The 20,900-nt window shown below is 44.9% G+C and overlaps 1 protein-coding gene across 1 annotated transcript in view; it reads left to right on the plus strand.

The window, feature by feature from the left end:
* The window catches only part of LOC137564048 (zinc finger CCCH-type antiviral protein 1-like), a 164,545-nt gene that overhangs the window by 42,855 nt on the left and 100,790 nt on the right, over nucleotides 1–20,900 (plus strand). The window contains exon 4 of the mRNA XM_068277348.1: nucleotides 6,668–7,879. Coding sequence (XP_068133449.1) covers nucleotides 6,668–7,879 — 1,212 coding nt within the window. The remainder of the gene's footprint in view (nucleotides 1–6,667; nucleotides 7,880–20,900) is intronic.

The following is a 20,900-nucleotide window of genomic DNA, read 5'->3' on the forward strand; positions in this document are numbered from 1 at the left end:
TGACAAAAAATAACAATACAGGAAGACTTTCGAGGCCCTGCTGTATATGAGACTAATCAACTTTAATACCTTTAACGAGAATCTGTTATGGAGGGCAAGTCTGCCATCCATTCAAATGAACGGTATGCACTGACTGCCAGGTATAATGCAATGTGCAGTCACAGATGCAGTGAAAGGTATGCAGTGACTGCAAACAGCTGTTTGTGTAGTGCTGGACTGGTGCGAACCATGACGAGAGTGCAGGTGATGGTGGCTTTCCAGCCCATATAGTCGCCGGGCTGAGGTAGCTGAATGACAGAACAGTGACTGTCCAGCTGATCAAATTTGGTCTGTCCACAATGAAGCAATGACCTTATTATCGTAGGTGTGCTAGCAGCGGCCTTAAAAATGCAGGAATCCACCTGGAGTCCTGGACCCTGTTGGTGGTGGCGGAGAAGGCAGTCAACCGGCTTGCGGGCAGAGATGCTGTGTGGGGAGCGACTTAGTCTTGGGGCAGGCAGTCAAACGGCGTGCAGGCAGAGATGCTGTGTGTGGGGACTGACTTAGTCTTCGGGCAGGCTTGAGCGTGCTTTGCAGACCAGGCATCCGTGGTCAAATGGACCCTTGACCCAACGCTGTGTGCCAGAGATGTCACCACTTGCCTTTCAACATCACGGTACAGTTTAGGTATCGCCTTTTTTGAGAAAAAAATTGCGGCCTGGTATCTTCCACTGCAGTGTGTGGCTTTGCTTTTGTGTGCTCAGGGGGTCACCCCATTGCAGTTTGTGCTTTGTAATCATATGCCTTCGTAAGGTAGTTGTCCCTAGGCGGGTCTTGGTATTCCACTGCTCAATTTTCGGTGGCAGAGAGTATAGATGGCATTGCTCTCATCTGAGGCAGACACACAAAAACATTTCCACACCGCTGAGCCCTGGGGTGATGGCACTTTGGTGGTGGCGGCCGACTGAGTGTTAAGTGGGGTGCCAGATCAGAGCACGAGGAGGAAGATATGTCACGCTTCCGTGTGGAAGCTGAGAAAGATGAGGTGTTCTGTGTTAAATAGTCAACTACGTCCTGACAATATTGGGGGTTGATGGCACTTGCCTTCTTCTGAACACTATACTTTGGTCGACTGCCGCACGAAATCACGACAGCGCGACCTCGAACAGACCTACCAGGTGACCTGCCTCTGCTTTTTGTTTTGTCCATATTGGGGGGGGGGGGGGGGGATGAAGTGAAAGGTAGGCACTGCCTTGTCTAATACAATGTGCAGTCACACAGGTGCAGTTAACAGGTATGCACAAAGTGGTATATCACACTGTGTGCACTCATGTAGGTAGGTGGGTGCACTGAACACAACAGGTAGGTATATGCAGTGATGGGTATTACAAATGTGCACCTGTCACACACACGTACCATGAACAGGTACAGTGACTGGTGGTTTTAAATATCACACTGCATGCGCTCATGTAGGTAGGTGGGTGCACTGAAGTGAACAACAGGTAGGTATATGCAGTGATGGGTATTAACAATGTGCACCTGCCACACACAGACAGGTACCGGACAGGCACAGTGACACTGCGTGCGCTCACGTAGGTAGGTGGGTGCACTGTGAACAGGTAGGTATATGCAGTGATGGGTATTACAATGTGCACCTGTCACACAGACAGGCACAGTGACACTGCGTGCGCTCACGTAGGTCGGTGGGTGCACTGTAACCAACAGGTAGGTATATGCAGTGATTGGTATTATAATGTGCACCTGTCACACACAGACAGGTACCGGACAGGCACAGTGACACTGCGTGCGCTCACGTAGGTAGGTGGGTGCAGTGTGAACAACAGGTAGGTATATTCAGTGATGGGTATTATAATTAGAGATGTGGCGAACTGTTCGCCCGGCGAACATCTCTGGAGCTCTTACTACTTCCGGGTCGCACTGACCCGGAGTAGTACGCCTGCGCTGCCCGGCTGAGCGCGTCCTAGATCGCGCTCCTGTTCCCGGGCACTCTCTGCGCATGACGTCACGCACACGCGCAGAAAGTGCCCGGCAACAGGAGCGCGATCTAGGACACGCTCCGCCGGGCAGTGGGTGCACTGAACAACAGGTAGGTATATGCAGTGATGGGTATTACAATGTGCACCTGGCACAGTAGTAATTATACCACCATGGGGCCAAAGGCCAGCTGCGACTGACTGACAGGGCTGTATATAATGCAAGTGAGCCACACACACAAAAAAAATAGATCACAAGAACATGATTAGCTCTCAAAAGAGCTGTTGAGGGGTGCTTTTTTTAAGCAATAAGAATCAGCAAGGACCAAGCTAAGAAGCCTACAAGAGCCTAACTAAGCTTTCCCTATAGCTCTCTCTGCACAGCCACTTTCCCTTCTCTAATTACTGCAGGCACACGAGTGAGTAAAAAGCATGACACTGCCTGCTTTTTTTAGAGGGGTGGGGCTCCAGGAGGTAGTGTAGCCTGATTGGCTACAATGTGCCTGCTGACTGTGATGTAGAGGGTCAAAGTTAACCCTCATGATGCACTATGGGGGCAAACCGAACTTCCAGAAAAGTTTGCGGTTCTCCACGAACGCGAATCACGGAAATTCGATGTGAACCGTTCGTCGGCGAACCGTTCGGGCCATCTCTAATTCTGAATAAAAACTGGTGAATCTTAACTCTCTAGATAGGGATATATCAAAAATTGTAGCAAATAAACGGCACTTGATGGTTAGAAATTGCAGCAATTTAAATTAATTATTGGTCAAGAGTGAGTTTCAATCGTGCATGTGAACGTACTCTACGAAAGGAGATGTTCAAATTCCAGAATTGTAAAGTTTGCAGATACGTGGTGTCTTCCAGAATAATAAGGGGAATGCACGATTTAGAATCCAATGCTATGTTTCTTGCTCTACTACTAGAGTGATTTGCCATTTTGTCTGGACTTAAAGAGAACCTGAACTGAAAATTAGAAGTCAAAATAAACATACATAAATCAGAATCAGAATCAGAATTTATTTTCCGCCAAGCACGACTGGGTCGTGCCCGGAATTGGGCTTGGCATAAGCAGGGCATGGAAACAGTAAAATGACAACACACCAGAGATAGCAATCCATCCAGAACAAATACAATACGGTACAGTAATTACATAAGCAGCCATTTCCAAAAGGAGAGTTCTGCAGTGCAGGCATGCTTAAAAGACTATTCTAGCTAGTGAAGCAAGCGGCCTAGGGAGGGGCCGCTCTTCTTTCGGTTGTGGGGTATGGGAGTAAGTCCAGTGAGTTCAGTGATTTGACAGCTGAGGGGAAGAAGCTGTTCCTGTGCCTTGAGGTCCTGGTGTAGATGGCCCGATACCTCTGGCTTGAACGGAGACGACAGAAAAAGCGGGAGCCTGGGTGCGAAGGATCATTTGCGATTCGCAAGGCTCTGGAGCGTAGTCTGGTATTGAAGAGTAGGTCCAGTGGGGGAAGTGGTTTTCCGATAATGCTTTCCGCTGATCTGATGACTCTCTGTAACTTGTGTCTGTCGCTGGCAGAGGAGCCAGCGTACCAGACGAGGATAGAAGAACAGATGACGGATTCGATGGTGGCTGAGTAGAAGCTCGTCAGCAGTTTCTGGTCCATGCCGAACTTCCTCAGTTGGCGGAGGAAGAATAGTCTCTGCTGGGCTTTCCTCTGGGTGCAGGTGGTGTTGGCCTTCCACCTCAGATCGTTGGAGATGGTTGTGCCCAGGAGACGAGCGCAGGGGACCCGTACGACTTCCGTGCCGTCTATGTGGATTGGGGGTGCTGTGGGTGCACGCTTCCTAAAGTCGATGATCAACTCGATGTTGAGAACCAACCCGTTCTCCTTGCACCAGTTGCAGATTCTTTCAACCTGATAACGGTATGCCTGCTCATCATTATTGGTGATGAGGCCCACAATGGTGGTATCATCTGCAAATTTGATAACTTTGACAGAGTTTTCAGTGGATCTGCAGTTGTTTGTGTACAGGGAGAAAAGGACTGGTGACAGGACGCAGCCTTGTGGGGCCCCTGTGTTGGTGGTCCTTGGTTGGGAGAGGATAGTACCTACCTTGACGACCTGTGATCTGTTTGTGAGGAAGTCAGTTATCCACAGGCGCAGGGTGGGGTGGACTTTGAGCTCAGCAAGGTTCTCCTGAAGTATTTGAGGGCTGATAGTGTTGAACGCTGAGCTAAAGTCAAGGAGGAGGATCCTGGCAAATCATACTTACCTTCCGTGTAGTCTACTCATCAATCTCTTTCTCCTTTCCTGCATCCTGTTTGTCCACTGTGATCACTTGAATTCTCAGTCCTCCATTTTGAAAATGGCCATTATCTCATAACAGCTTCTTGGTCAGCACATTGATAACTGTAAGGCCCGAAAGGTTTCGCTATGGCTTGCTAGAAGCTTGCCCCTAATGACGCCATAAACCGGTCGGGCCTACGAATGGTGGATGTAAGGACGGCACTTTATAATCTGAAGTGCGATTGTACACTGTGGGTTCCTGTTACAATGGCCCGGATGTGAGTATTTTACTTGTATCTATTGAAGCAATAAAAGTGGAATTTTTTAAACGGAATACACTTAGATCTATTTTCTGATTATGGTTTTATGCTGAGGATAAATTGTGTCGCATGAAGAAGGCTAGATCCTTCTGGTTGACAGTGAAGAAGCAGTGATCGTGGGATGGTTATTACAAACGCTTAGACCTAATAATCTGTGTCTTGCTTCAATTTGGTAAGGCCCCGTTCACACTTGCGTTTTGGCATGCAAACGGACCGGATCCGGATCAGGACCTGATCCGGATCGGAACCGTACGGTTCCTATCCGGATCCGATCGGGATCTGGTCCGTTTGCATCAGGCATGCATCAGGCTGCCATCCGGATCCGTGTGGTAAAAACAGCGAAATATAATAAAAAATTTTGGGGGTCAGCAGAAGGTGCACCTGTAGAATCAGGTCCTCTGCTGTTTAGGCCTCACCTCCACCTCCGACATACTGCCAAACAGCTCCAGCCTGTAAGGTCACTGCTGCTCCACTGTTGCCCATGTGTCCCCATCCGAAATGGCTAGAATACGCATAGGAAGTGGGGTAGAACTTCAGGTGTTTGTATCCTGTGTGTTCTGTGCTTTCCGTTCCCCATAGGTTTCTATTTCCGGATGGTGCAGTCAGGCTCCGGTCCGGGTGCATGGGCCGGATGATCCGGACCCGAAAAATAGCGCATGTTGGAAAAGTGTTCTGAGTCCGAATCCGATCCGGCTCCGTTCTGTACGGAACGTACGCGTGTGAATGTCCGCATAGACTTTGCATTGCTATGCGGAACGTACGTTCCGTTTGTACAGTATACGGTCCGGATCCGATCAGGCGGATCCGGACAGGGAACACTAATGTGAACCGGGCCTAAGCCTGCACTTTAAGGGTGTCTGGTGGTGGATTTGATATTGAGATTCTGATCAGCGCTGAAGTTAAATGGAAATAAAGAACATTTAGAGTTGCCTGGTGATTGAGTCGCCCCTGGACAGCTGTAACCGTCCCATATAGAAAGAGGGAAGCCCCCTCAATCTCATCCTGAGCAAGTGATAGAAGAAAGAGGGTTACTGAGGCCTGGGCATACAACTAAGGTCTAATAGGTGGAGGGGGGTGCACCAGTGTGCATTTCTGCCTTGGGTGCTGCATACCCTTGTTCTGATCTGACCAATATAGGATTAAAGTGAAGATATTGTTGCTCGGTTTATCATTTCCTATCTCTTATAGTTTTTTTTTTAACAAGGTGTTGAAAAATCAATATTGATATACTCTCTACACTGGGATGAATGAGTTACTGACATCACAAAAGGGCCAGCAAAGCTACAAACACATCACATCAGCCATCAGTATTCAGCATTATTAACTGGATATTACCACCTCACAGTCACTACCACTAAGGATCATGGAGTCCTCTGTCCAACAGGTAGTTTTTATATGAGACGATCTCTCCTAATAGCTTTGATGCTAGGAGTGGGCAGTGGTGACAGAATGTCAGAAAAATATTTTAAAAAGTTTAAGGTGTCTACAAGCTATCATTTTTTTTCTGAAGTGTATATATAGTGAGATAAAACTCTGACATAACATTCAATAAAAATGTGTTTTCCTACTTTTTATCACCCAGACAGATACCCAAAATACAGTTTACCTGCTCTGAAAGCTGCCACTGCATTTTATCGCATAGCAATACTGCTATATTTATATATTAAAATCTATCTAGTGATCACTTCTCAGCTCTCTCTGCTTCTGCCATGTGTGCAGCTGAGTTTTAGCACTGCTGCTTATGTTTACTAATTGACAAAAGAATGTGAACAAAAGATAATGTAATCACAACCTCGGAATGGGCACCCAGTGAAGAAGTAGTGCTGTGTTTAACTGTTTGAATGCTGTTTTGCTACCATTTTATTCTGGTTGTAGGTTTTATGCTGTAAATAATAAAGAAGAAATGCTGAGTTTCATACCACTTTAATCAAAGAAAGAAGGTTTGTGTGGCAGTCCTCTTAATGACTATTGCGAGTAAAACATTTAGCAATTATAGCACCAGCAAGCTCTTTCATTCTAATCATAGAACACAAATGGTGAATTTGTTGCTCTTTCTTTTGAAGATGTGTATAGAATTAAATCTTCAATATATGTTTACAATATGTATTTTGTTCATCTGTAGGGTTCGGCTCCCGCCCACGATTCAGCAGTCGCCCACCTTCTCGGTGCAGTGGGGGTCAAAACTCAGGGGATGAAGATCTGGATGGCAGTGAAAGTGATAGTGATCATAGTAGCAGACAACCAAAATCAAGGCTTAACAATCTAATGGAGGATTGGTTTAGTTCAAGCCCAAAAGAGCCAAGGAAAACTCAGGGTAACTCTTCAGATCCATCCACCCAGGCCAGACCTGAAGAAAGAAGAGCAAGACCTGAACCATCTACTAAAAAATTAGATCTATCACCAAATATGAATGAACCACCATCACGTTCATCTGCTGCTTCACACACGGTCCAGCCAACAGAAGTTAAAAACTCTAAGAAGATACCTGAATTCACTAGAACACTATCCAGCACCTCAAATGTGGAAAAAGATCAATCAAATACATTAAGAACAGAGCCACTGACTTTTGGAAAAAGTTATTCAACTCCTACTCATGTAAAGCCAACTTTTGTTCCACTTGTATCTCCTGTACAACAGCCACCAGTTAATGTGCCACCGTATATCCCAATGAACCCAGTGATGACACCAACACTCTTAGACACACCATTGAATTATTCAGGAAGTCCCTTCACTCTGCAACCAAAACCAGTAGCTGGATCTGTTAGCAGGTTGGGTACTGTACCAATTCAATCCACACCTCAACCAACACATTCATCAGCATTAAACAGAACAGAGAACTCTTCTGTGGAAGATCAACTTTCTGCTGCAAGAATTAGACCCTCTATACCACCAAGACCTTCACTAACCTCCAGTATATCAGACATTTCTTCTATAAAAGATGTACCTTCTTCTAATCCAAAATCAATTATTGAACTCAAAAACTCAACTAGTTCACCAGTAGCAGGTTTATATAGTGGTCCATCGATATCTTCATCAACACCAAGAACACCACTATATTCTACTATGAATGTTCCTTTCACTGCACAAAGCACAGCAGTTACATCTGCATGGTCCAGTGAGTTAAGTACTTCTTCTAGTTTATTAAAAAACACAAATTCATATAGTGCCCAAACAACAACTTCTGCTAGAGCTGACACATCTTCTGGGAAGGTCCTTGCCACTGTAAAACCATTACAAAAAACTAGATCAGAAGATGTAAATCTATTTTTGCTAGGATATGAAAAACGGCAAGATCTGACACCTCCCATGAATGTCCCTTCTGTGCTACCTAAACGTAAGTACATAGAAATGCTAAGTATGATAGCTAAAGAACTATTGTTTTTATTCCTAACTCAACTAAGCATTTGCTTTGCAGCCAGTGTAACAGGCGTGTCAACTTACTTTCTATATTACATGTCTTATTTAAGGCTGCGGCATCACAGGGATTTTTAAATTTCCGCTCTGCATGCCGTTTTGAGTGTCACATGACCGCAGTGATGTTGTGATCACTGCAGTCATTACAATGGAGGAGAGCTGCACGGACATTAGTCCGTGTGCCTCTCCTCCCAGCTATATACTATGGACCCGGCTCTGTACTGTAGCCAGGTCCTGTAGCTAGCAGCAGAGCAGCCAATCTGCTGCTCTGGGGGTCACATGATCACAGTGATCATGTGATTACTGTGATCATAGAGATGCTGCAGAGTGGAAATGATCTGCTCTCTATAGAGGGAACAGATCGTTTCTAGTTAGTAAAAAAAGTAAAATAAAAACAATAAAAAAAGGTAAAAAATAATTTTTGCGTTGGGACAGCGAGGCAGCGGATGAGGCGTCACAAGGCCGATTCGGGATCGATTTGAGCATGAAATTAATCAGGAATTGGCCTGTGGTGTATGGGCAGGCAACAGATTTCTCTCTGATCAGATGACTGCCCTGCGACGCGCGTCCTTGATCGCTGTGGCTGGAAGCACCCTGTGCATGCATATTATGTAGTTGTGAAGTTGTGCTCCCGGCCGCAGGATCAAGGACGAGCATCGCCGGACAGCTCCTGCACAGTCTGCACCGACCCTCCCGACCAGGAAGTGAGTTCGAGGGGACGGTATACAGTAATAGAGCGGGAGGGAGAAGAACAGGGGGGGGGGGGAGTGGAAGCATTGGGCATGAAGACAGTCCACAACACATGCCTGCTCCCCGCGTTTTTAAATTTATATTTGCCCTGAGTTATCCTTTAATTTGAACCCCTTGCGGCAAATACATTTGGAGTTCTAGTTTTGTAGATGTGGTCATTTTGGGATAGCTAGGGGTCTTGGTCCCTCTGCACTACTATAAATGAAGTATGGTGCAAAAATTCTGCATCAGATTTTCAGTTCATGGAAATGCACTCAGTCAATTGTGGGCCTCCAGTTCTCTAACAGTGTGACTGAGGCATTGGTATTTGGCATCCCCATTCACGGGAGACGTTGAGGAATATGTGTTAGGGTGTATTTTGTGGCCTCCAAACAGTATGTGTACATTATGTGCTTTCAAATTAGCATGTTTGCCTCCCAAAAATGAATTTTTACATTTTACCCCATTTTCCAATCAAAATTGAGAAAAAACTAGTGGTCAAATCTCTAATCATACCCCTTGTTGAATACGTTGGGTGGTCTAGTTTGTAGATGGGGTCATTTTGGGGGCTATTCTAAGGAATTGGTCCTTCTGCACCGCTATAAATGAAGTACGGTGCTAAAAATTATGCTTGGAATTTTCAGTCAGAAATGCAAAATGCAATTTTCAGTCCGTAAAAATGCAAGTTGATTCCGGACCCCCCAGTTCTCTAACAATATGACCGAAGCATTAGTGTTTGGTATCCCAATGCACAAGAGGAACAGATGCATATGATTTAGGATGTATGTTGCGGCCTGTAATTAGTACGTGGGCATTATGTGCTTTCAAATTAGCATATTTGCCCCCCCCCCATTTTTTTTATTTTTTTTACCCCATTCTTTTGATCAAAATCGAAAAAAGACCAGATGGTCAAATCCCTCATTTTACCATTTTAGATACATTGGGGGTCTAATTTTTTACATGGGGTCATTTTTGGGGGTATTCGGGGGTCTTGGTCCTTTTGCACCGTTATAAGTGAAGTATGATGCTAAAAATTCTGCTTTGAATTTTAAGTTTTATTTACCGCTGTTCTTAAAAATGCAAAATGCAGGGGGCTTGGCTTGCTCATGGCGCGCTGAGGACGCTTTCAAGCTGAGCTCTCGCTCTGTGTATGCTCCAGAACCCCTAATTAGCCTTTATTAGTGGTACAAATCCAAGTTCCTCGAATGGGGAACAAAAAGAAAGACAAAGGTGACAAGACCCCAGCTAAAGAATTACAATGCTTTTTAAGGCCTCCGACTCGCACAGCAAGCACCTCGGATATTCCAAAGATGGCGGCGCAAAGCCTGACTCCCTCCTGTTAAAATGACCCAGCAACCAACTAACAGATCGGCCCTTCTGCCACTCGCCCGGACAGTGCTGACTCCTACTACAAGGTGGATCTTCACGAATACATTCGCACACTTTCTACCTAGGACTACTTGGAAAGGTATGTCAGCTGCATCGAGGAGTCATACAGAAAGGAGCTAGAGGGGGTCAAGCAGGAGATAAGACAGATTGGGAATAGGGTGGAAGAGGCAGAGAGGGTGTAACGAAGCTGGAAAGCACGCAACTTGTACAGCAAGCTTTCATAGACACCTATACCACTTAAATACATTATATTTATATGAAAATGGATGATCAAGAAAACCGGGACCGTGGCAAAAATGTCCGACTCAGGGGCCTACCAGAGACAGTTCCAACTGCTGATCTTATACCTACTTGAGTCTTCAACAAGCGGTTGGATAAACCACCGGACACTCGACTGAGCCCACCATTCTCTAGGCCCTGCAAGTAACGTTCTAGATGGGCAGCGTGAGGAAATATGCAGAATCTACTACTATGCAGTAAAAGAATCCATCATGGCGGCTGCTCGATGTGTGGAACACGTTGACCTAGATGGCTCCCAGCTACTCATTCTCGCTGACCTCTCTAGGCTCACCTTACAACTGAAACAGGCTGTCAGGCCCCTTTTGGTTACCCTCCACTGCAAACATATTCCCTACAGAAGGGAGTATCCTTTCCAGCTCCAGGTCAGGCATGAAGGAAGATTCCTGTTTCACCATCCGATCTACCCAGGTTTTGTGATATTTTGGAATTGGATATCCCCAGACCCCAACTCTTAGACTGGCCTTTGGAGCTCCCTCCTGAAAGCAAGGGCTTATCCCAACACCCTGTGTGGTGCACCGCGACTCGGTGAGGGAGACGGGGAGGCTGCAGCCCGCAAGCTCCTAGCTATATTATCAAGTGAGATCCTGGCCTTTTGCTCATGAACTTTGTCACTTGTTTAAAGGTTTTCTTCGTGAACTTTGTTTCCTGTTACATTTGGGCTATGCCCGAGCTTGTCCGATTATCACTCTCACCATGCTTATACGACGCCAGGCCCTTTTGTTTTACTGCCCACAAGTGGTGTTTAATATCGTTCTCTCCACAATATAGATTGAGTTTCTTATCCTTTTGTGATACGCTGATCTACGTTTCTATGCTCTGTGCTTATTCTCTGGAGGTATGCACAAGGGTGGGAGCCTCAGCGTATCCTGGGCCTCTTCTTTCCATAGTATCTCTCCCTGGCTGCAACTAGGCTAATAACTTTGATATTCGCTATTTCTTATAGAATTGTTATCTTGTTTTTTTATTTTATGTTTATTTTCATTTTCTTCCCCACTTTGCCTCATTTGTTAACCACATACACTTACTGTATGGCAAAACCACTGTGTTATTATTACCTGTACCTGTCATGGGTTTGGCCCTGTCAAGAGTGTTGGCTACTTCTCCACCTACCCAAATTGTCTGCCTTTGCTAAAGACCCTATTATTGTGGGATTTGATCAAAATTTTTGCCTTAATCCTGAATTAGATTCCTCCTCAGGCTACTCTGCCATCCCTGAAAAAAGATAGTGGTAATAATTTTAGCTCAAAAGGGAGGGTAGTGCAGGTACAGCACTGGTAAAACTTACATATACAAAAGGGAGAAAGAGAGCCAACCAGTATGTGCTGTTCAAAAACTGCACAATTTTATTACATATTGCATAATATCAACACCAATACTTATGTAAAAATAGTGTCAGTTATAAGCTGACACTGAAGAATCTAGTAACGGTTATCGACAGAAGGCTGCATAAAGACAATGCAAAAATTGGTACAGTTTCTCAATATGAATAGTATACAGATGTCCCCAAGCACAATATACATTAACCCTCAAATTGCAGTATTAGGCATCATGCCTCGTGTTATATAGCATACCGGGAGCATCCAGCCATCCCTTTAAAGGGAACCAGAGATGAACGTTTCACACAAAATAAGCATATCAGTCAATAGCTTGTAAAGAATAAATGCTCTACCTGATAATTTCGCCGATCTGGTGTGCCTTTAGTGATTTTTATCCATTATTGCTCCAGGAAAAATCAAATATGGCCGCCGGCTCATATCCCTTCTGCTTCCAGGTTATGAGTTGTTCTGGATGTGCTGTCTAGGCTATATGAGACTAGGCTGCTATCTAGGCTATATGAGAAAGGCTGCAGCAGCCTTTCATCTCTGTGCTTTCATTTTGGTATGATCTGCAGCTGCCTGTAGGAAGTGTCTCTCATAGGAATGAAACTGCAGTCAGAGTGCACACAGAGCACACAGATCACATTGCAGCCACACTTGTCTGTTCAGAGCTTCTCTCTCAGTAGGAGCAGCCCCTCCCATGTCATCACAGCTCTCAGTATGCAAAGCAGGAAATCTGAGCCAGGAGGTGGCAGGCTTGGGCTTGAAAAGACTCCACAGAAAATTGACTCAGCTATAATGATTCCAGGTCAAACCTAGACTGAGCCAGTCGGGGATTCTTATCACAGCTGATAATAGACTAATTAAGCAGATCAGAATGAAACTTAAAGCAGGGTAGGTGTTTACTGTCATGTTCCCATTGATAAATGTAATAAAATACATGAGGGTGCTTCATCTCTGGTTCTCTTTAACCTCCCTGGCGGTTAATTTTTTTTGCCAAATAGGCAAAAATCCTTTTTGTTTTTATTGTTTTTTTTGTTTCATGTAGAGCTACCAGAGTGGTAGCTACATGAAACACCACTAGAGGGCGCATGTGTCCCTGTAGTGTGATCGTCGCCGGCATCAATAGCAAACAGGGGAACGCGTATATAGCCTGTTTGGCTTCTCCTGTCACCATGGCGACGATCGGAATGACGTCATGGACGTCAGCCGACGTCCTGACGTCAGACGCCTCCAGCCCATAGCGCTGCCCGGAACTCATTGGTCAAGGCAGCGCAGGGCTCTGGCAGGGGGGGGGGGGGCCTCTTCTGCCGCTGCATGCAGGTGATCAAGCTGTGCGCGCGGCTAGCTAAGTGCTAATTGCACGCACAGCACTTTAAATGGCGCAAATAGCCCCACCAGGGGCTGAGATATCTTCCTGCGTGGCATAGCCGGAGCTCAGCTCGGGCTTACCGCCAGGAAGGTTAACCTCCTTGGCGGTAATCCCGAGCTGAGCTCGGAGTATGCCGCCGGAGGTCGCCGCTCAGGCCCTGCTGGGCCGATTTTCATTCTGAAAAAAGCAGCACACGCAGCCGGCACTTTGCCAGCCGCGTGTGCTGCCCGATCGCCGCCGCTCCGCGGCGATCCGCCGCGTGCAGCGGCGAAAGAGGGTCCCCCCAGCTCATTGCGGCCTATCTTGTTACTTTCGATCGAAAGTACGCTTCCGGAGCGCCCTCTAGTGGGCTTTCATGCAGCCAACTTTCAGTTGGCTGCATGAAATATTTTTTTTTTAATTTAAAAAAAACCCTCCCGCAGCCTCCCTGGCAAAATAAATAAACCGCCAGGGAGGTTAATTAATCAATGTCACCAGAATTAATCCGTGAGTTTCCTTTAAGTATTGATGACAAAAAGCAAATCAAATACTAGTCCAGCTTCAATATTGAGTAACTGATGAGATTCAGTTGTACTGTATAGCTGTTACTGTGTGAATATTCAAAGTCCAACTGTGGGATCAATGCACAGGATCTGCAGTACACAAACAGCGATCATCAGCAGTACAGTTGTACACGGAAGTTCCTTTATGCAGCATATAACCATGAAGTAGTGACAGATCCACTGATCAATAGTCCAGCTCCATCTATAGTGCCAATTGCACGCTGAAAAAGTGGGTATAACACTTCAGTATTAAAGCATCCAAAACCATGTAAAGAATATGGCCATATTTGGTGTAAATGTTCCACAGGTTATAGCAAACAGATATATATGTCCACTTTGCTGTGCTCCAGATCTGCCAAAAGCGCCAATCACGTGCATTGAACCGGCAGAAAACTTGTAATACAGGATGCTGCAGTATAGAGAGTGTCACTTATCTGATCCAGATTAGCTGCAGGAACTCCAGCAATGGCGTCCGTATATTAAGCCAGGAGGTAGATAAACCGGCAGTGACAGAACTAAAGATGCTGCATCACAGGGTCAGCGGGCAGCTCAGCGTGGCATCTCCTAATGGTGGAAGCATAGCGTGACGTCTGTGCGTTTTGCCCCGCCCCTAGGACTTCCTCAGGACGTGCTACGTCCATCCCGCATGGAATCCGTATCCAAGTTAAATCCAAACTACAAGAGATGCAGCTAGTAGATTGTTGGAGGATATTTAACCCCAGGAAAAAAGATTTTTCCTTTTTTTCTACCCCACGTGGCTTTTAGTCGTATCGACTACTTGCTTGTTTCACATAGTTTAATAGATAGTCACTTCCAGTGCCGGATTTGTACTTTCCAGTACCCAAGGCCAGGTGTCACCAACCGCCCCCCCCCCCCCCCACTCCACCCACCCCTTTCCCAACTCCATTCTGTCCAAAAGGATACATATAAAAACGGCACTTACTGAGGCCCTGAACAAGTCCCGTCGACGTTAATTTCTATTTCCCATCCAGGTACACTTGGATAGTGGGGAAAGACGTAATTTTTCTGCCAGCTATTGCTGGCGGATGAATTACACTGTTTTTAAGCAATTTGGGCTCCGTCTTTCGCTGCCTTCCAAATTAGCTTCTGAGTGATGCTATAGCCGTAATTCACATGACGGTCTATGGTGTGCCTAAATTTGTCGGCGCCAAATTGTTCGGCCTTGGTCCAAAAACCTTACTAGTTGTTACTGATTTGAATGGGCTCCTTTCCATTGTGCTGCTCTGCCCTCGATTCAAGAAAGAAGCAGCGCATGCTCTGTGCGCTCATACTCCCTGTAATTCCACAATTCTGCCCAAATGTACACAGCAGCCAATACTGTTCTGGGCATGTGTACCTCAGAAATGACGCTCAGTTAGTGACATGACAATAAACTCCGTACAGCGCTGCGTAATATGTCGGCGCTATATAAATACTTAAATAATAAAATGTATGAGCACCACTTGTACTCATAACACTCCTGGCCTCAGCTGCTAGGTACATCCAGACATGAGTGCAAAATTGCAAGGAGCATGAGTGGACAGAGTATGCGCTGCTTCTTTGTGCTCTGTGCCACTGGCTGCAGTCAGAGCCACAAACTGGTGACAGGGCAAGGCAATGGAGAAAAGCCCATTCAAAACAGAGTAAGTAGCAAGCAACATCTTGTCAGTATACAGGAAGAAGAAGGCTTAGAAGCAGAAATATTTTTCTTTCAAGTTAGCCAATAAATTATATAATCCTGATTAAAAACGTTCTGCTTTCACTGATGGCTAACACTGTAAAATACTCTACTGCTACAGGTAAAAAGAATGATCCTAAACTACATACCCTGCCATAGATGTAGATGTCTTTTAAACAGTGACAATTTAGTGCTTAAAACAGAAAGACTGATCTTAAAAGGAGTCAAGAAAGAGTTAACTGAAGCGGAGATCACTGCTGCCATAAACATCCCTGGCTAGCAAGAAAAAAAAAACATAAAACATCATAAATTTAGGCTTAGATAAGAGAAACTCATTAACAGGAGTCATTCTGACAGCTATAGGAGAAAGGGAGATGAAACTAGCAGAGCTGAAATTCCTCTGTAGCAGTAGAGTATTGTACAGTCCAGAATCAGGATTCATCCTGATTCAAAACTTCTTGAAATTCCTCTGTGAATGTGTGCATTAAAACTGAATGCAGTTCTGTCTGCTTTACTGTTAACTGGCACTTCTCACACAGCAGCATGTATGCCTATCATACAGAGGACTAAATCACCATCAGATATGCAGGGAATACGGGAACTCAGAAATTTAGACATCAATACAGAGAGGATGGCGCTGCGCTGCAGATCAGAAGAGATGATTCACTTTAACATATAACCTCTTATTTTTCCAAGTCCTGCCGCCCTTCTGATCTTATCTAAATTTTATCGCCCTAGGCCATGGCCTTTGTGGCCTTCCCAGAAATCCGGCCCTGGTCACTTCAACAGACATAGGAATTAAATTATGATCTAATCATGCTCCAGTGCTTTGTTCTCTTAATGTCCTGCAGTCGATCAGGAGATAATTCGTTTGGAGACTAAATAACAATTTATTGAAAGACCCTGAGTGTCTGCAGGACATCCGCAAAACCATTTTAGATTTTGTCTTAGACCATGCTACCGATGACACAGCTAAGACTATAAAATGGGAAACCCTATAATCTACTATTAGGGGACGGCTCATATCACATGATTCCCGGCTTAAAAAACGTAAAAGCGCCAAACTGTCACAATTACTGCAACAAGTGGCCATCCTAAAATCCAAACACAGGTCTTAAGAGGGTAAGGTTCAGCCTACTGCTGCCCAACTTTCAAACATTAGACAAAACGTTCTTTCCATTCTAGATGAACAGTCCCTGAGACAAAGGGAAAGATTTCAAGGCACCTTATACTCTCAAGCGAATAAGTGTGGAATCATCCGGGCCTGTTATCTCCACCCTAAAAATTGCTCCACCTTTGTTCCCTCTATGGCCTCCCCCTCAGGTAACTTGTTGCATAAACCGTCTGAGGTTGCCGAGACCTTCAGACAGTACTATCATGGTTTTTACAACTTACCTGGTAAATTTAGGGACTTAGACCAACACTCCCTCACAACTAAGATAAAACAATACATTACTGATACTACGCTACCTGCCCTCTCTGAAGACCTAGTTAAGGATCTTGAAGCAGAATTTTCTGAAGCTGAGGTTCTTTCGGGTATTAGTACACTTAAAATCAACAAAACCCGGCCCTGATGGTTTCACGGGTTCGTTTTATAAAACATTTGCCAAAGAACTCGTCCCTCTTCTAGTTTTGGCCTTTAATTCCGTTTCAGAGGAAAACACCTTCCCCAAACAGGCCCTTCAAGCCCGCATAGTGGTTATTCCAAAATCAGGTAAGGACCCCAATTCGTGTAGGAGTTACCACCCCATCTTGCCCATCAACTGAGACATAAAACTATATTCCAAAATCATCGCAGAAAGGCTTATAGATTTCATTATCCACACCGATCAGGTGGGTTTTACACCATCCAAGGAGGCGAGGGACAACACCCTTAAGGCAGTCTCCTTGATCTACAGATAAGACACGCGATGTGTGTCTTATTGGTAGACGCAGAGAAGGCGTTTAACAGGATCCACTGGGACTTCCTCAAAGAATCCCTCATCCAAATTGGTATCGGTCATCGTTTATTACAAAGAATTATGGGTCTTTTTAGTTCTCCCTCAGCGCAGGTAATAGGATCCTGTCGGACGCCTTCCAGATCAGCAACGGTACAAGACAGGGGTGCCACCTTTTCCCCCTCCTTTACATATTGAGCATGGAGCATTTTGCTAATGCACTAAGAGATAACCCTGACATAAAGGGGGTCCAGTTTGGTGAGCGAGTGGCTAAGCTCTCATTTTGCACAGATGATCTGCTACTATACATCCCGGAACCTCATGTTTCCTTCCCTAAGTTTCTCAAAGAGGCGGAATTGTTCGGCAGCCTTAGTAACTTCAAGAGTAATCCATCTAAGATAGAGGTTCTAAATGTCTCCCTACCCACCCCACTGTCTCTATATTAAAGACATCTCTCCCCTTCAAATGGCATGACAAGGCTATTAAATACGTTGTGATCAATATTCCTGTTGACCTCTCTAAAAGGTTTGCCCTTAACTTCCCTCCACTCTTAGACAAAATACAGAAAGACCTCCAATCCTGGGACAATTTGCGTCTGTCTTGGCTAGGCAGGGTCAATGTTATCAAGATGGACAGTCAGGTAGACTGTCCATCTTGATAATATTGACCCTGCCTAGCCAAGACAGACGCTTACTATACATCTTCCAAGCCATACCTATCATGCTCCCTTCTCCCACCTCAGCAGGTTCATGTAGAATGGAAAGAACCTCAGGGTTAAGCTCAAGCTTCTTTTAGATCCAAAGAAGAGGGTGGACTAGGTCTTCCTGATATAGGCAAGTACCATGAAGCCACCAAGCTCATTCTTGTGCTAGGCACCAGCTGATAAGGCAATTGCCTGGAGTGAAGATTTATCTAGGGGCGGCTTCCAGGGAGAAAAAAGTTTATTTTTCCGGTCCTTAGAGACTGAAAACTGAGGGTGCGGAGACAAAAAGTTCTAATGAAGCATCTGCTGCTCAGCCTCTCATAAGGCGTCTACAAAACGTTTATCTACAACACTTTGTATGACATTCCCTAATTAGTTGTTATCTCGGGATCTAGAGTGTGTCTGTGCACTCATGTCCCACCCCTCCTTATGACCATGAAAAGAAAACACATCAGAAAAGGAGGATGGTGTTTTTCTGGGAAGCAGGTACAAGGCATTCCAGAATGGACTGCCTGGGGGCAAAGGGGGGAGATTTTCCTTCAGGCTACTAGTACAATGCCTGGTGCATTGAGGTTTTTCTTGTATAAGGCAATGTGAAGCACTCGGCTGGCTGAGGATGTTCAGTGCTGCCCATAATTATTCATAATTCTGGCAAATGTTGACTTAAAGTTACTTTTATTCAACCAAAGTCATGTTTTGACGGGAAATTACATCTCCCAAAAGATAAGAAGACGGTGTACAGTACAAGAGGCATTATTGTGGGGAAAAAAAACCATTTCTCAGCTTTTATTTACATTTGAACAAAAAGTTTCTTGTTCAAAATTATTCATACCTTTCACAAACTGTAACAGTCTGTGGGAAAATCCAATGTTCTATACCATTCTAAATAGTCCAAGCTGTTCAAAAGCATCCTGATTACCCTGATTAGTTGGGAACAGCTGTTTTAGTCAACTCAACAGGTGAAAAAGAGCAGCTCTATGCAGTTGTTTTGTGGACAGTCATAGCTAAGACAAAGGAGCTCAGTGAGGACCTGCGGCTGCGCATTGTGGCTGCTCACAAGTCAGGAAAGGGCAATAAGGCCATTTGTAAATGTATTCAAGTTCCAGTGGCTACAGTGCAAAGTTATTATTAAAATATACAAGATGTTCCACACTTTAGAAAATCTCAGAGTACATGGTTGGAAGCCAAAAGTGACACCTGTGCTGGCCAGGAGGCTAGTGAGAGAGGTGAAAAAGAATACAAAGATCACCACCAAAGCCATCCTGGTGAATCTGGGCTCTGCTGGTGGCAATGTCTCGAGACAGACAATCAAACGGACACTGCACAATGTTGAGTTCCACGGATGCAGACCAAGGAGGACGCCACGTCTCCAGATAAGGCACACAAAAGCTTGCTTGGCCTTAGCAAATGCTCTTCTAGACAAAGAAGAAACATTCTGGTCTTCTGTGTTATGGTCAGATGAAACAAAAATTTAATTGTTTGGTCACAATGAGGTTTCCTTCATTTGGCATAAAAAAGGAGAAGCCTTCAACCCAAAGAACACCATCCCCACTGTCAAACATGGTGGTAGGAACCCAATGCTTTGGGGCTTTGTCAGTCAATGGACCAGGGAACCTAATCACAGTAAATGGCACCATGAAAAAAGCACAATACATGAGGATTCTCAACGACAACATCAGGCAGTCTGCAGAGAGACTTGGCCTTGGGCACCAGTGGACATTTCAGCATGACAATGACCCAAAACACACAGCAAAAGTGGTGAAGAAATGGTTAGCAGACAACAACATTAACGTTTGGAGTTGCCCAGACAGAGTTCTGACTTGAATTCACTTGAGAATCTGTGGAGGCAGCTAAAGATCAGGGTGATGCCAAGACCACCCTCCAACCTGACAGATTTGGAGTTCATTGCTAAAGATGAATGGAAAGCTGGTCTGCAATTATAGGAAGCTTTTGATTATTGAGAAGGGTATGAATAATTTTGGACTAGACACTTTTTGCTCAAATGTAATTAAAGGGAATGTCCAAGCAAAATAAAAAAATGAGTTTCACTTACCTGGGGTTTCTACCAGCCCCATGCAGCCATCCTGTGCCCTCGTAGTCACTCACTACTGCTCCAGTCCCCCGCTGGCAGCTTGCCGACCTCGGAGGTCGGCGGGATGCATTGCGTACATTTTTACGCATTCCCGCTAGTGCAGGAACATTAACACATACATTTTTACGCGTTACTGGTTCAATGCGTACATTTTTACGCATTGAACCAGTAATGCGTAAAAATGTATGTGTTAATGTTCCTGCACTAGCGGGAATGCGTAAAAATGTACGCCGAGGTCGGCAAGCTGCCAGCGGGGGACTGGAGCAGCAGTGAGTGACTACGAGGGCACAGGATGGCTGCATCGGGCTGGTAGAAGCCCCAGGTAAGTGAAACTCATGTTTTTATTTTGCTTGAACCTTCCCTTTAAAAGCTGAGAAATGTTTTTTTTCCCACAATAATGCCTCTTGTACTTAGTATTATTATCTTTTGGTAGACATCGATGTCATCTCCCATCAAAAGATTACTTGCTGGTTGAATAGAAGTAACTTTCAGTCAAAATGTGCCAGGGGTATGAATACTTATGGGCAGCACTGTATTTTGTGGCTTTCAATCAGCATGTGGGCACTATATGCTTTTAAAAGAGCATGTTTGCAGAAAAAAAAATGATTTTTTTAAATGTTACCCAATTGTTCCAATCAAAACTGAGAAAAGACCAGAGGGTCACATCCCTAATTATGCCCCATCAAATATGCTGGGGGGGGGGGCGGTGGTCTAGTTTTCTAGATGGGGTCATTTTTGTGGATATTCAATGGTCTTGTACCTTTAGCCCTGCTATAAATGAAGTATGGTGCTAAAAAAAAACTTGCTTTACATTTTTAGTCTTCTGAAACCCAAACACAATTTTTCCTGTGACATCCAATAATAGCAATTTGGAAATAAATAC

Source organism: Hyperolius riggenbachi, chromosome 3, assembly GCF_040937935.1.
Source record: "Hyperolius riggenbachi isolate aHypRig1 chromosome 3, aHypRig1.pri, whole genome shotgun sequence".
Lineage (NCBI taxonomy): Eukaryota > Metazoa > Chordata > Amphibia > Anura > Hyperoliidae > Hyperolius > Hyperolius riggenbachi.